The following is a 15536-nucleotide window of genomic DNA, read 5'->3' as shown; positions in this document are numbered from 1 at the left end:
CCTAAGATCAAGTTATTCTTATATATGTTATTTATAAGTGCATGTAAATATTTCCTCGTGTATCTTTTTTTTTTCAAGTTAAATGTATACACATATATATCTTTTTTTTTTTTTTAGGAAAGAGATCTTATCTTGACATTTAACGTATCAATGCATCGTTCCTGGTGGATGGAAAATGGGCCAGGATGCATGGTAACCTCAGTAACTCCTGCTCCGGATTGGGCCCCAGAAGATCACCGCTATATTACGATTTCTGCGTGCTTGCTAGAATACCAGTATATAGAAGTGGCACACAGCTCTCTCCAGATCTTTTTTGCAGTAAGTAACATGCTTTCATTTTTTCAGGACATGTACAGAATTACTGTTCCTTTATCTGAAAATTGTTTTAAATGTTGCAAAGAATATGGAAATTGGGTTAATGTTTAAAATCAATTTTCAACAATTATGTGGATGAGGAAACAAAGAAAAGAAAGTATAAAATGTATAATGAATCGGGCCCATAATGCATTTGAGCTATATAGTGTCTTTCAAGTTTATGCAAACTGTATTTAGAAGAGATGGCTGTAATCAGAATCTGGGTAAACATAACGTAACATCAATTTTGGGTGAAACTTGCAGAGCCATAACAAGGCTTAATTGCTCCCTATTTCCAGCCCGCCCCCTTAGCGCCCAACATCATGATGTTGGGTGTATGATGCAGTGATGTGCAGTCAGGTGAGGCAGAGCCTTTCCTGTCATACTTAGGTATACACCACAGTTTTCACTATGAAAATTATAAAAAAAATTAAAGAAAATATTATAAATATCTTCTTTGTATTATTATAATCATTTTTATAGTCAAAACTCTGGAGTAAAAAGTGTATGGCAGGTGAGGCACTGCCTCCCCTGTCTACCTTTTCTGCACATCCCTGATCAAAACACACCAAATATCCAGCACTATATACTGCTCTGCACCTCTGTATAATGTCCACATGAACCCTCAGGTTCATATATGTGTGTGTAAATCTGGCTCTGATACTAGCCAGTGCCTCCCCAGCCATTTACCTTACCGCATGTCACTGGAATTACATCATTACATCTCGCAGAGGAGGCATGGCCGGCAGCACCTGTAAGTGCACTGCTGACTGGAGCCTCCTGAGGACACTCCAAAATGCTGCACAGACTGCGTGGTGCCTGTCTGGAGCGTCTAAAGGCCCTGTGCTCTGTGCGGCAGCACCAGTTGCATACCCCTAGTTAGAGCCCTGGGGACTGGACTGAGTGTTTTGGTGAATAGCTCATTCAGTTGTAGTTCTTCATTAAGACCCATGGGATTTTAGTGATCAATGATACAAAAAAGTTCTGCACTCAGGAGGATCCACAGATTACAGTAAATGCACTGAGCCTTTTGGGTCTTAATGAAAGACTAGAACTCAATGAGCTCTTCACTTAAATCTTCAGTCTGGCTGAGACCCTTTACAAATGGTTTATTCATGGTATCTATGAAAGTCGCTCTTATTAAAAAATATAATGCTGACATTAAGGTTTTAAATGACCATAAAGTTCTTACATCAATCACATCACTCAGACCCAGCTTAAATCTCCATCATGACATTGGTTGATGACTATTTTAATATATACTGTAGTCCCTGTCTACATCAACAGTTATCAGGATATCAGCAATTCTTATTTTATCCATAATTAGTACACTGTATTGTGAGAGTATTTGTCATTTTTTTTAAGTTTGCAATCATCTGGAAACATAAATCTCACACGAGTCTCTTCTTGGATCTTTTACTTAATAATAATCCATTCTAAAGCTGTGATACCCACACAAAACACATTTTCATTCAGATAGTGCAGTACTTCATTAATCTGATAATTGCAATGTAAAGCCTTTGTAATGAGCATGCAGCAGGTTGATAATTACCCTGCCAATACTGCATAACCTCAGTCCTTGTCTTTGGCTTGTTCATGTAACTCTGCTACGGTCATTATGCTGTTAGTACATGCCTTCAACTGTGACTTTAATTAGCAAAGAAAATACCTATTTTAAGGCTTTATTGCCGTCATCAAGTGAATTTCCTGTTTTTTTCAGTTAAAGGATCATTTCTGTAAAACAGTAACAAACAGCTACATCCCAGTGCATGTGGCAAGGGGTGCTTTGTAGTCACTTTCCACAGTAATAAACATAACATTTTAATGTAGTCATTTGGAAATCTTTCAAGTCCAGTTTCTCTGTACTTCAGTATCATTGTGCTCTTTCTCCTTTCCTAATAATGACTACTCTCTGCTTCTCCCTGCATATAAAATCAACATAATGGGAAGATGAAAGCACAGGGAACAGATTTGGAATTGGCAGACGCAATGAGTGATCATTAATGTGATCTTGTTTATAATTCCAATTCCAGCATTAAACTACTTCTGTTCTTTGTTAAATAAGTATAGCCATAATTATTCTATAGCGAGCATGGCTCTGGTGGATTATGGATTTACATGGTTTCATTTTCTATACATTCAATAAATAATTATATAAATTATATCATAGCTTGCTCTTGTTAATATAGTTTGGAAGTGCAAAACCATAGGCGTCTTAGAATGTTTTTGTTTCCTATGCCAAAAGTTGCCAACCCCATACTGTGCTCATAGGGGCAGATTTAATTAGAGATGAGGACCATCAGAATCTTGAATGCTCCTCTAAGGCAGGTTTTCCAAGCAGAATAACCTTGTTTTTTACTGCATCCCATTGAGTAAAGACAAGTAAGATCTCTTTTGCCCGCAGTAATTGCTCTCAATGTGAACTGTGTAAGGTTTTGACCAAAACTCAAACTTAATTTAATCTCCCCCATAATGGCAGATATGTTTTTTCAAAAAATATGGATGGTTGCGTAGTTCTGTATGTTAATTACTTTGGATTACAGTTCTTATAGCTAATACTGTACTTACATGTGCAAAATAAATCTTCAGGATTTGAAATAACAGTTATTTAAAATAACAGTAAACTGGTCCAGGAAAAATATATACTGTATTATAATTAGGGATGTGCAGGCTCGGTTCTACTCGGTTCCGTTCGATTTTTTTTACCGAATCTTATTGGCTATCCAAAACTCGTGACAGCTGAAACCCAATAAGATTCGGTAAAAAAAACCGAACGGAACCGAGTAGAACCGAGCCTGCACATCCCTAATTATAATATACATTGATATATTTTTATATATATATTACAAAAAATAAAGATTAGGACTCCAGTTGTTTCTGTTTACATATTCATTTATAAGAGATTTGTAGTTACTGGTAAGTATTAATTCTTATGGCTATTTATCAAGGAGAAGACATTAAAACTCTTTTTGTGGGTACTCTTATAACTTAAATACATTTTGAAAGGACCTGAGAGTCACTGGACAATGAAACAGATACTCATATAATGGGACAATAATTATTTAAAGTGAAAAGAATAATGTATAAGGAGTTTCATGAAGCAAATAACTGACCTGGAAATATATAGGTGAAATATAGGATTGTGACAAATATAGTACAGTAACAGTCAATACTATTTTGTTTAAAGTTAGCTCATAATAAATTAAAGTCTCTCATTTAAATGATATCCTTAAAAAATAGGATTTATGGTCATCTATTGTGAGCAACTGACAATTGGTAATATTAGTCACCAAGGTATAAATTTTCCAGCTTATAAATATAGGTGATGAATTAATACAGATGTCCACTGTTCTCAAATGGGTACTGCAAATACTGAAATTATAATTGAAAAAGTCTTCATCAATATTATTATAAGTTTGGGAATAACAATACACTCTCAATATAACTATGTTATTGCAGCATACTTTAATTACTTGTAGCAGCTAACTATGACTGTTTAGCATGCAGATGCTTTCAGAAGGCATTGGTGTACATGTTTGATGGATTTTATAATCTATTAACAGAGCTCAACTGATTTGTGAGGTTTGAATTCAGGATGGAAATAAAATATAGGGCGATCTCCGCACATAATACTTCAGGGTAAATTCTACTAGGCAGACATGCAAAGTTCAATGGAAATTCCACGGAATTAAACAAATATTCTATCTAACAGTTTTAAAAATGTTGCTCATATTAGTGCTAGACACATGTTGTTATTATTAACTACTCATGTAATCCAGCACACTCATATAAAATACAAACAATTAGTTTACATGTGTGTTGCATGTCTGCAGTTCTTTTATTATGAATTCAGGGAGCAAGTGTAACATTCATTTAATTACAATAAAATAATGAAATGTGTAGTAACCATGTGCCCTGATTTACAGGGTTGATATGGTAACTTCAAATCCACTTCAAGTTCCTACTTTAATAAAGTGTTTCTCATAGTGTTGCCTCAGGATATGTCACACAAGCAATTAAAATGTCAACTTTGAAGAGAAGCACATATTAATAAAAGCACTGATACATGATAAATGGAGACTTGAAATTATAGATGTAACACCTCTTATTTGAGACACATGTCACTACTAGAGATGAGCGAGTCCGGTTTTCTGAGAACTGGACCCATCAGAACTTTGTGAACTGGGCCTGGATCCGAGTCAGGCTTGGGTTTTCCCACCTAACTCGGATCCCAAAATGAGGCAAAACACCATCACCCCGCTGTCAGATTCTTTCTGGTTTTGCATTGTATATAAGTCCCTCCCCGCAGTGATCGGCGCCATTTGCTTACTGAGTCCCGGGCTGTCAGGGCTGTGCTTCATCCAAGGGGGGCTGTGTTGTCCAAAACAGGGGTGTGCTGTGCTGGGTTGTGTTGTCCAATACATGCAGGGCCAGCTTTTGGGGTGTTTGACAAGTGCGGTCGAACAGGGGCGCCACCCCATAGAGGGCACACCCCTCCCAACATCCCAAATTCAGCAGGACAGCACTGTACCGCTGTTCCACTCGTGGGCCCAAGTGTCCCGTGGGTGGTCTGGTCGGGAAGCTGGGCACCCCCCACTGCCACAGATATGCACAGTGCCGGACCCCGGAGTAGCTGAATGGATGCTGTGCACATGCGCGCTGTATACATTCAGTGCTGGGAGAGGGCTGGGGGAAGCTAATGATGGAGTGCTGGGCTCTTCACCAGCCTGATGTTACACGGGAGGCGTGCCATGCGGGAACATGCCCCCAAGTAATATCACTTAGGGGGCATGGCCTATGATTAGGCCAGGCCCCCATTTTTGACCGCATGCAACTAAGTGGCACAGGATACACAGGTAGGCACAGAGAGCGGCTACCCCTGGAGCCGGCCCTGAATACAGGGTTGCATTGTGCTGGGCTGTGTTTTCCAATACAGTGATGTGCTGTGCTTGGCTGTGTTGTTAAATACCGAGGTGTGCTGTGCTGGGATTTGTTGTCCAATCCAGGCAGGATGTGCTGTGCTCTTTCCAGGGGTCTGCGTTATTTATCATTGCTTTTCTAATCCAGGGGTGTGCTGTACTGTCCATCAAGGGGTGTGCTGTCCAGGGTTGTGCTGTCCATCTAGTGTGTTGTCTATCCAGTGTGCTGTCCATCCATTGGCTGTAAAAAAAAAAGTAACTAAAAGTTTAAAAAAATCAGTTAAACATATTTTTTTGTGCTGTACCCCACAATGTGACACTGTATGCCGTACTCCGCCAATGTATCCAAAACACTGTGATGCTGCTGGCTATATTCTGAGTGATGCTGTAGGTTCATCATACTGCAGTGCATAATTTGTAAAATATTGTGAGTGATGCTACTGGTCAGTAATACCACAGTGTAATATAGTCATAAAAATATTCTGGCACTGTAAGTGGTAGCGCAGTGTTTTATTCCTAAAAAATATTGTGACACTGTAAGTTGTAGCGCAGTGTAATATTCAACATGTATTGTGACTCATTTGGTAGTGCATTCTATTCATAAAAAAATATTTTGACACTAAGTGGAAACGCAGTGTAATATTCAACATGTATTTTGACACTGTAAGTGGTAGCACAGTGTATTCCTAAAAAATATTTTGACACTGTAAGTGGAAATGCAGTGTATTATTTATAAAAAATATTGTGACACTGTAAGTGAAAACCCAGTGTATTATTCATAAAAATATTGTGACACTGTAAGTGGTAGTGCAGTGTAATATTCAAGATGTATTGTGACACTGTATGTGGTAGTGCAGTGTATTCATAAAAAATAGTTTGACACTGTTAGTGGAAATGCAGTGTAATATTCAACACGTATTGTGACACTGTAAGTGGTAATGCAATGTATTCAGAAAAAATATTGTGACACTGTAAGTGGTAGCGCAGTGTATTATTCATAAAACTATTGTGACACTGTAAGTGGTAGTGCAGTGTATTCATAAAACAACATATTGTGACACTAAGTGGAGACAGTGTATTATTCATAAAAAATATTGTAACACTGTAAATGAAAACGTAGTGTATTATTCATAAAAATATGGTGTTACTGTAAGTGGAAATGAAGTGTAATATTCAACACGTATTGTGACACTGTGTGTGGTAGTGCAATGTATTCATAAAAACATATTTTGACACTGTAAGTGGAAGCATAATGTAATATTCAACACGTATTGTGACACCGTAAGTGGTGGCACAGTGTATTCATAAAAAATATTTTGATACTGTAACTGGAAATGCAGTGTAATATTCATATTGTGACACTGAAGTGGTAGCGCAGTGTATTAGTCATATAAAATATTGTGACACTGTAAGTGGTAGCACACTGTATTCATAAAAAATATTGTGACACTGTAAGTGGAAATGCAGTGTATTATTCATATAAAAAGTGTGACACTATAAATGGTAGTGCAGTGTATTATTCATACAAAATGTTGTGACACTAAGTGGTAGTGCAGTGTATTCATAAAATATATGGTGACACTGTAGGTCATTGAAAATACAGTACACCCCCAACACCTTCATCAACAATATCCTCAATAATTATTGGAACTAGACCTGCATCCAATTTGTTAGCGCTAACTTATTCAGAAGAATCCTTGAGTGCTACGCCTGCTGTTGCTGCTGCTGGGAGTGGATCTTCATCCCAGAAGGGGACCAGGAAGACTACAAGTAGTAATTCAAAAAAACAATTGACTTTAAACAATCCTTTGCAAGGGGGAGCAAGTATGACAACAGTCACCCAGTTGCACAGCGGATCACTGACACCATATTATTTATGCTGGTATTAAATGTGCATCCGATATCCACCATTAGTGCAGTGGGTTTTAGACAGTTAATTGAGATCCTGTGTCTCCGCTTCCAAATCCCATATAGGTTCCACTTCACTAGAAAAGCAATTCCCAGCCTGTACAGAGACATTAAAAAAACTTAATTAGTTTCCTCCAAAATGCTGATGTACCCACTGTACACTTAACAACAGATATGTGGACAAGTGGAACAGTACAAACACAAGATTACATGACTATAATAGCCCTCTTGGTGGGTGTATTGCCTTCAGTGGCACCAACAGCAGGCTACTCTGTGTATCACCGGTTTCACTAAGAGGCATACCGTTGACAACCTCTTAGAAAAACTCAGGCTTGGACTCTCCTCGGGATTTGTGATTTCTGACAATGACACCAATATTGTGAGAGCATTACAGCAAGGTGAATTCCAACACGTACCATGTTTTGCTCACACAATCAACTTGGTGGTTTTTTAAAAAAAAAAGACAGGGCCATGCAGGAGATGCTCTCTGTGGCCCGCAAAATTTCTGGATATTTTCACCATTCTATTGCAGCACCTGCAAGAAATGTTGCATTTGCCCTGTCACCAGCTGAAGCAAGAGGTAGTTATATGCTTAAGCGGATGGAAAACGTCATCCAAAGCTACACAACAAACTATGACAAAGAAAGAGGAGGGGGAATGTACCTTACTCAAGCTCAGTGGAAAATTATTTCCGTGTTGTGTAGAGTGCTGAAACCCTTTGAAGTAGTCACCTGTGAACTGAGTTTAGACACTGCCAGGTTGAGTCAGGTAATTCCCTTAATGAGACTGTTGGAAAAGCAGCTTGAGAAACTGAAGTAGGAGCTGAAACAAAGTGATTCTGCTAAGCATGTCAGACTTGTAGATCAAGTCCTGTATTAGTTTCACCAGGATCCAAGGGTTGTCAGGATCTTACAATTGGATTAATACATTTTGGAGACACAGGACATTGTCACCATTCATAGAATAGTTGAGGACTATTTTAATGATAGTGTCGAAATAAGCATGTCAGACAGTTCATTTCACTACTGGCAGGAACAAAAGGCAATTTGGTTGACCCTTGCACAAACTGGTTTTGCTTTAATAAAATTTAATAAATGTAATTGAGGTTGATAATACCGCAGGAACAAAAACAGGCCCAAATTATGTGATTTCAGCTGTTTTTATGATTTTTTTAGAAAAAATACAGATTCAAAACCAAAACACTCAAGGGTGGTTTTGTAAAACCAAATCCAGATCCAAAACCTTGAAGGAGATACAGATCCCAAACCAAAACCAAAACAAGGGGGCTGGTGGACATCCCCAGACACTATGTGGTCACACGGGACACATAAGCCAAATCTAATGCACCACATTCACTTGCACAATATATAAAGTGGACTGAGCTAATGTGGCCTCTCACATTTTCTCCATGCCACCTTGTGTCATGTCATCCTATATGTCTTAAATAGATGTTCATACAGTATCTGAAGTTTTATACATTCTACAATAGCTATGTTCTGTTCTCCTTACACTGCATGTAATGAATGTTGTGATATAATTCATGCACTGACACTGTTAAAAGTTAGTTACATCAGTTTAATTTATGAAACAGGACAGGGCAAAACTCACAAACAGAAACTAACAGCTTTCACTGACTGAAGCTATATACAAATCACATTGAGGGCCCATTTATCATTCTATATTTGCTGCTATATCCCTGAACACACCCGTTTTCGGGGGTAAACTACAAATTATAAGTGCAGCACTTCCCATAGAAACCTATGCTGCCAAATTTACCAACATCCGGAATACGATGCATTCTGGATATTGGCCCCCATAGCTAACGCTATCTGAAGATGACGTTAACTGCTGTAGCCTATGGGCTACATGCCGCATAATTAGTCGGTGGAGGGTTCCTCCAGAACCCTCCCCAGCAATGGCAGCCGTGCATGTGCAGTCAGCATGACTGCGCACGTGCACCAGCCCCGGCAGCTCTCCGGTCATATCGCAGGGATGGGCTCCTTTCAGAGCCCTTGTCCCTGCATGTGCCGGGTGAAACAATCCGGCGATAGGATTGCATTTTGCAATACGATCATGAGCAGTAATGTCATGCCTAGATCGCATTGCAATTGCGATCATTAATAAATGTGGACCATAGAAATATAAATTATAGCACTATAAATATATCTCTATTACATTATTTAATGCAATCAGAATAGTTGTAAGGATTTTTTTCACAAAACCATAGCTTGAATGTATTGTCATACACATTACATAATAACCTTCATTCTGTAATCTGATTACTTTAAAGAAAAACTGTACATTACAAAACAGTACCATTGTAAACCTGGCCCAAAAATGTTCTGGTAATTTATAGTAATTTACCAAGTTACCATCCAATTTCATAGCAATTCACCATGGCTTTGTTTTTATTAGCAGTAATGAATTAAAACAAATAGTAATACAGCACTTTATAGCAGTTAGCAAGCATATGGAGAAAAGCAATAAAGAAAACAATCTACCCGTGAGCAGATAGGATTACTCCACCAGCCAGTACATATGGAGTACACTATTACTTCCTGGGCCTACTGCAGCTCAGCACACAGCAGTATGTGCTGGGCTGGGGATAGAGGTTGCTATTGCTCTATTGCTGACAGGTAAGAGGGGATGGGGACCTAGGCCCCTCTAACAAGCCTGAGTAATTAGTACCTGCTCCCCCTTTTAGCGGCCCTGACTGAGCGGTCCGAGTGGGCTCACTTCACCACCTTTGAGGTATAGAGATTTACTTTTACTGTCAGTAACCACCTGTTATTAACTCCTTCTACTGTGTTGTAGGATATTATTAAGTCGCAACCACCACCGGGCTCTTGCATCTAAAACAGCTTACTTCTGTGTGTGTATGTATGTAGTCACAGTGCTGAATGGTGACATCTATTTCCACACTGGGCTTTTACTGTGCACCAGTTCTGCTTTTAGTAGCAAACAAAGAATGTGCTATGAGACCCTAGTCTTAAACTTAGGACAGCCAGAGAACGGATAAACCTTTGGTGCTATGCTGGTAGTCACAAGAAACAATCAGATGCTGGCATCTTGGAAGCAAGTAGATGTTTATTATCTCTAGTAAAATGTCTCAACACATGTTGGCCTGGGTTAAACCAACCCCCTGCATATTTAAACCATTTAAGATTACTTCACAAATCTGTAGAATGTTTGTACACATACAGTATTAACATTGAATAGTTAGTGTCAAGAAATTATGACTTTCAAAATTGGATTTGTATTCAATTGTCAGTAATCTGTCAAATGCACTCATCCTTTGAATACAGAGAATTGAGGACTACCCCTTGTGGTGCAAATAGGGTAAAATGCCACCCTTTAGTAAATGGTCTATTTACAGTAGATTGAAACAGTCAAAAGATTACTGAACTATCTTCCTCAATTCTATAGGAAATTCTAAAATATACAATTTTACAGCAAACAGCATTTCTTTCCAAATTGTCTGCTGTACATAACTGACACACTTGAAACACTAAATTCTACACCAGGATATCCCCTGGAATGCATACAAGCTAAATAAAGATATATGGTCAATTTATCTCTAAACCTTTTCCTGAGATAAGGACAATTAACATGACTTCCTATGCTAGAATGTCATAAAACAAGCTGAATTCCCAAAACGGCAATACTTAAAAAATAAATTTCTACAATTGTTGTACAACACCATGACTTAAAGATGTACATATTGACCATTTTCTGAATAAAATTAGTTATATGTTCAGTCCCTCTTAGGAGCATAGCGCCAACATGTCCTCTTGATGTTGCCAGCGCATGAAATTGTAACTTATTTTCATGCAGTGGTAGCCATCTTAGGTACGTGGCTCAGGTCTCCAGACACAAAACCGGATACAAATGATATACATTTAAATGCAAGTCACCATAGTCAGGATCTTCCTTCACTACTATATATTTGTGCTTTATTGAGGGTTATACTAAAAATCTGGTATTTTAATCAATTGTGTGATACTCATTTTAATGCAGTCAATTGAAAAAGAGTAAATTTCAAGTTTCAGAACAATGATGATGTTAAAACTTTGTAAATTGTTTAAGTAATCTATTTGTCAAGTGGTACTTGCTACTAGCCAGTGGAAAGGTTATATTATTATAGAGACAGGCATCTATGCTGAAAATATGCCATGGTCTCATGATCATTTTAGGCACCTTCAATTTGTTTCATATCATTTATTTTGATAGAGGTTCCATAATGTGACTGGTATTAAAAGCAAAACACAACTAATTATTGGATTGCTTCAACGCTACAAACATCTTGGTATACCAACAACAGCAATGTTTTCTTCTTTTTGCTGTAGAGTCTAATCAGCTCCTGTCATTTTTCAAACACACGTAGTCTGTAAAATGACAGAAGCTGATTGGTTGGTACTTTATCTCTCTCAACTTTATCTCTCTCCAAGGCTTTTTACATTTACCCCTTTTTGCCACTATCATTTTAGTTCCGTCCAGAATTTAAACCATGCCATAAAGCTATAATTTCTGCAAAAGAGCATAATGGCCATTGCATAGTATGGCTCAGGAAGAGTAGAAATTGAAGATCCACATATCTTAAAAATTAAATTTGATTTGTCCTAATTCTGTCTCAATTTCAAACATCCTGACATTGAGGCCACCATAGCAGCTGGTGAGATGTAGTCCCCATCCCGGCACAGACAATGCCAGCGACGGAATCCTGGGACCAAAATTCCAACAGCAGTCAGATTCCCGGCTCCAGAATCCTGACGGCTGTGATCCCGACAATATTAGGGTTATGGGTCAGGGTTAGGCAGTAGGGGGAGGGTTGGGGTTAGGCTATGAGAGGAGAGGGTTAGGGTCAGGCTGCGGGGGGGGCAGTTAGGGTTAGGCTGTGGGAGGGAAGAAGAGTTAGAATCTTTACCTGCAGGTGTCGGGATTTCCACTGCCGGGATAGCGCTACCCGGATTCTGACCGCCAGCATTATCAGTGCCGGGATCATGCACCCAACCTCAGCTGGCACGTTAATACATTATCTGCAATTGTGTCAGGCAACCTTTTGGTTAATTTCACTAAACCAATGTTCTTAGCGCATAACATATAAATAAGCCTTTTTGCTGTAACATATGCCTTTTTATCTAGCTATTTCATTTATCCTCTAGAGAAGGAAATATGAATTAAACAAAAAATAGATTATACTGAAATTAAAGCCACTGTGGTTCAATATTAATTAACATGGATAATTAAGATCTGCTAAATATGACATTTTACAAGTTTGAAGAATATTTATGATGTGGTAAACTTATTTACATAGTTATTGTTTTTACTCCTACTTCACAGTGCTTATACACATTCTGGAAATTAAAGACGATTGTCGAGAGACCCAGCTATTATAGATGCAAATCTGCACAAAGATGCAGATTCATGTTAAAAGCGAAATCACACGAGGTCAATATTATTCACTGTGAATACTAGAAGGAACACTTCTGGTACAAAGTGCTCCTCAATCTACAGTATTTGGAGGGATTACAATTTTAATAAGCACTCCAAAACCAGAGGGTCGTTACCTTCACCTGACAAGCTTTCTCATTAGAAATAACTTTATATTTTTTGAGGGTACTGTATATACTATACTGTAGAAAAAGATTTTACCTTCTTAAGGGGGATACAATTAGCCTCAAAGTGAATCTGGCCCTTAGTGGAAGCCACAATGCAAATTTTATGATATAGCATCAGAACCGTTGAGTAATCTAAGTACAAAGGTCACCTACTGAATACTTTATCTGATAGTCAGAGATCACTGTCAGAATATAGTCCAGAAGTTAGATTTGATATGACATTTGCTATGTGGTTGCAGCAACATAGTATCAGAGTGAGGATATTGCAAGCTTAGGGCCTAATTCAGCATGGGTCACATGCAATGCAGCTGCGAAAATATGCTAATGTCTGCCACCTCTCAGCCAGCATAGAGACACTGCTTTCTTTCATCTGTAATACCTCGCAGTCCTGCGCATACATTGGTAACATGGAAGCACATCGGCCTGTCACGCAATTACAGCAGGTCAGACCTGTTGCAGAAATTTCAAGTCTCATCACACGCAGTGAGTACTTAAGCTACGTAGGCAATTGCAGTGGCTAATTTATGCATGCCCATGCAACAGCGTTCAAATGGATAGACACGCCTGCGTTTCGGCAACCACTCCCCCGTCACCACTCCAAAACGCTTGTCGAAGCCGGATGATTGGCTGAGACCAGATCTTAAATTAATATCTGAAGACGCCATGTATGCGTTGTCTGCACGGCGCCATCTGGCGTAGTCAGTATAATATCATTGTGTATGGCGCTATTTTGCATTGTGTACATCTGCCGTGTTACTGCACACTGTTAAAGTCTTTACATAATAAATGCGCACAGATACACTTATGTATTTAAAGACTTTATATTTAGAAATGCAAGGTTTGATCAGTGCTGGGAGACAAGTCCTGTGGACATGTCTGTGACTAGTAATTGAAAGACACACACATACTGTGAGGTGCAGACGAGTGTTTTGAATGAAACATTGTCTTTAAGTCTGACTATCATTGTATGCCTAAAGGAACTAGCATTTACATTCTAAATAGGCTAGAAAGGCCTTTGATTACATTGTGATTCCATCAAATATCTGCTGGCCATCTCTGATCAGAACAACTCCATTGTCTGTCATTTTTGAACTTAGTACAGACAGAAGTAATATCAATAATACCAGTTACTGAATAAAGCTATATATATATATATATATATATATATATATATTAATATATGTATATGACACTGATGCACATTTGCACACATATATATACATACACTTAAACAACCGCATGTGTATCCACAATGCGTGCACACATATACACAGTTGCTATTGTAAATATAAACACACACAGTGCATGTTTGCGCTGTACACAACCCCTGCACACTGCACACCTTTTACACTGTGTGTAGACGCACAATGCATACTTACATATAATCATAAATATACTGTACACTCACTCATAAAAGGTTCCTTTACATTAAACATAATATTAGAGGTTTTAGTAGCATATAATTATGTTGTGAAATGCATGTATATGATATTTAAGGTATACAACATGGTAGATATGGCATGTTTGGTACTATACTGACACCCTGTTTATTTCCAGATATTCGAGTCTATCAGCGAGGGAGTCGCATTTTGCGTTTGATGGTTATGGATCATAGGAAATTATTGGTTAGAATGTATACTCTGTATGTAGTGTCTTAAACCAATTAAAAAAAGACAATGTAAACTCAAGAGACTGTGGAAAATTGGGAAATACCCCTAGTGAACTGTCCTATGAACTACAGCGTACTACAAAGACCAAGAACCAATGGATCTAGGTTTGTCTGTCTACATTGTTGTTATCATGATCTGTTAGGGTATATAGCCTGTGTCCCGGTCCCAGTCAGTAGCCATTCTCTTTGAATGACCACAGGCTTCTGGACTGATGACTGTGTGCTGGTCCGGTGTGCATGCGTATGTATTGGGCTGTATCGTATATTCTGTATTTAATTGTCTTTGCGCTAATTGTGCTAGATCAAAGCGTGTATCTTTTTTTATTGCAATAAGAATTTTTGTGCCTTGGAACCACAATTATTGCCTGAACAGTGATTATTTCTCTCTAGCAATTAAGGGGTATTCATACGCTCAGAACCTGTCACTCATTCTGTGATGGATTCCACAGTGCGTCCGTAATCACAGTGTGATCGCTGCACACGTACAGTGCGGGACATGCGCAGTATGCGATAATCAGCCAATCTGCGCATGTGGTTGCAATTGCAATCCATGCTGAATCAGGCCCTTAGCTCTTTATTAAATAAATATATAAAATAGTCAGAATATGTAATCAGTTTTACGTTAAAGAACCTTAGGTAATCCAGTCTATTATGCATTGATCTGTAGCACTTTAGCAGAGCATAAACGTTCTGGCAGTTATTGCTATCATACAGTATCTTGAAAATAAAGCAACATTTATTTCTGATTTGTTTGGAAACAGTTGTTTAACAATGATATATGCTTACTATAAAATTTATAGATATTACCAATTCTTTTTCTAAAAGGCAGAACTTTAAGGAACACCGGCATCTCATAGTGATATTAAAATTTAAGCTACAGGTCAAAAAAGCTGACATCTACCAAAATGACAGCTCAAGGCGACAAGGTATTTTCACTCAGCGGGTTGCCAAGGATTGGATATCTGACAAGGAAATAACAGTACGCTATAACCTTTTATGATTGTTAAAGAGACAAGAGAAGGAACAAAGCCAAATAGAGATATCTGGAGTGAAAAGACACGTAAAGAA

At 38.3% G+C, this 15536-nt stretch overlaps 1 protein-coding gene across 1 annotated transcript in view; it reads left to right on the top strand.

Annotated features, from left to right (window-relative positions):
• Positions 1-15536, top strand: part of NKAIN2 (sodium/potassium transporting ATPase interacting 2) — a 1110439-nt gene that overhangs the window by 810188 nt on the left and 284715 nt on the right. Inside the window, exon 4 of the mRNA XM_088443070.1 lies at positions 118-318. Coding sequence (XP_088299196.1) covers positions 118-318 — 201 coding nt within the window. The remainder of the gene's footprint in view (positions 1-117; positions 319-15536) is intronic.

Source organism: Taudactylus pleione, unplaced genomic scaffold (assembly GCF_031769625.1).
Source record: "Taudactylus pleione unplaced genomic scaffold, aTauple2 ptg000326l, whole genome shotgun sequence".
In the NCBI taxonomy this organism is placed as follows: Eukaryota; Metazoa; Chordata; class Amphibia; order Anura; family Myobatrachidae; genus Taudactylus; species Taudactylus pleione.
This window is presented reverse-complemented; position numbering and strand designations above follow the sequence as displayed.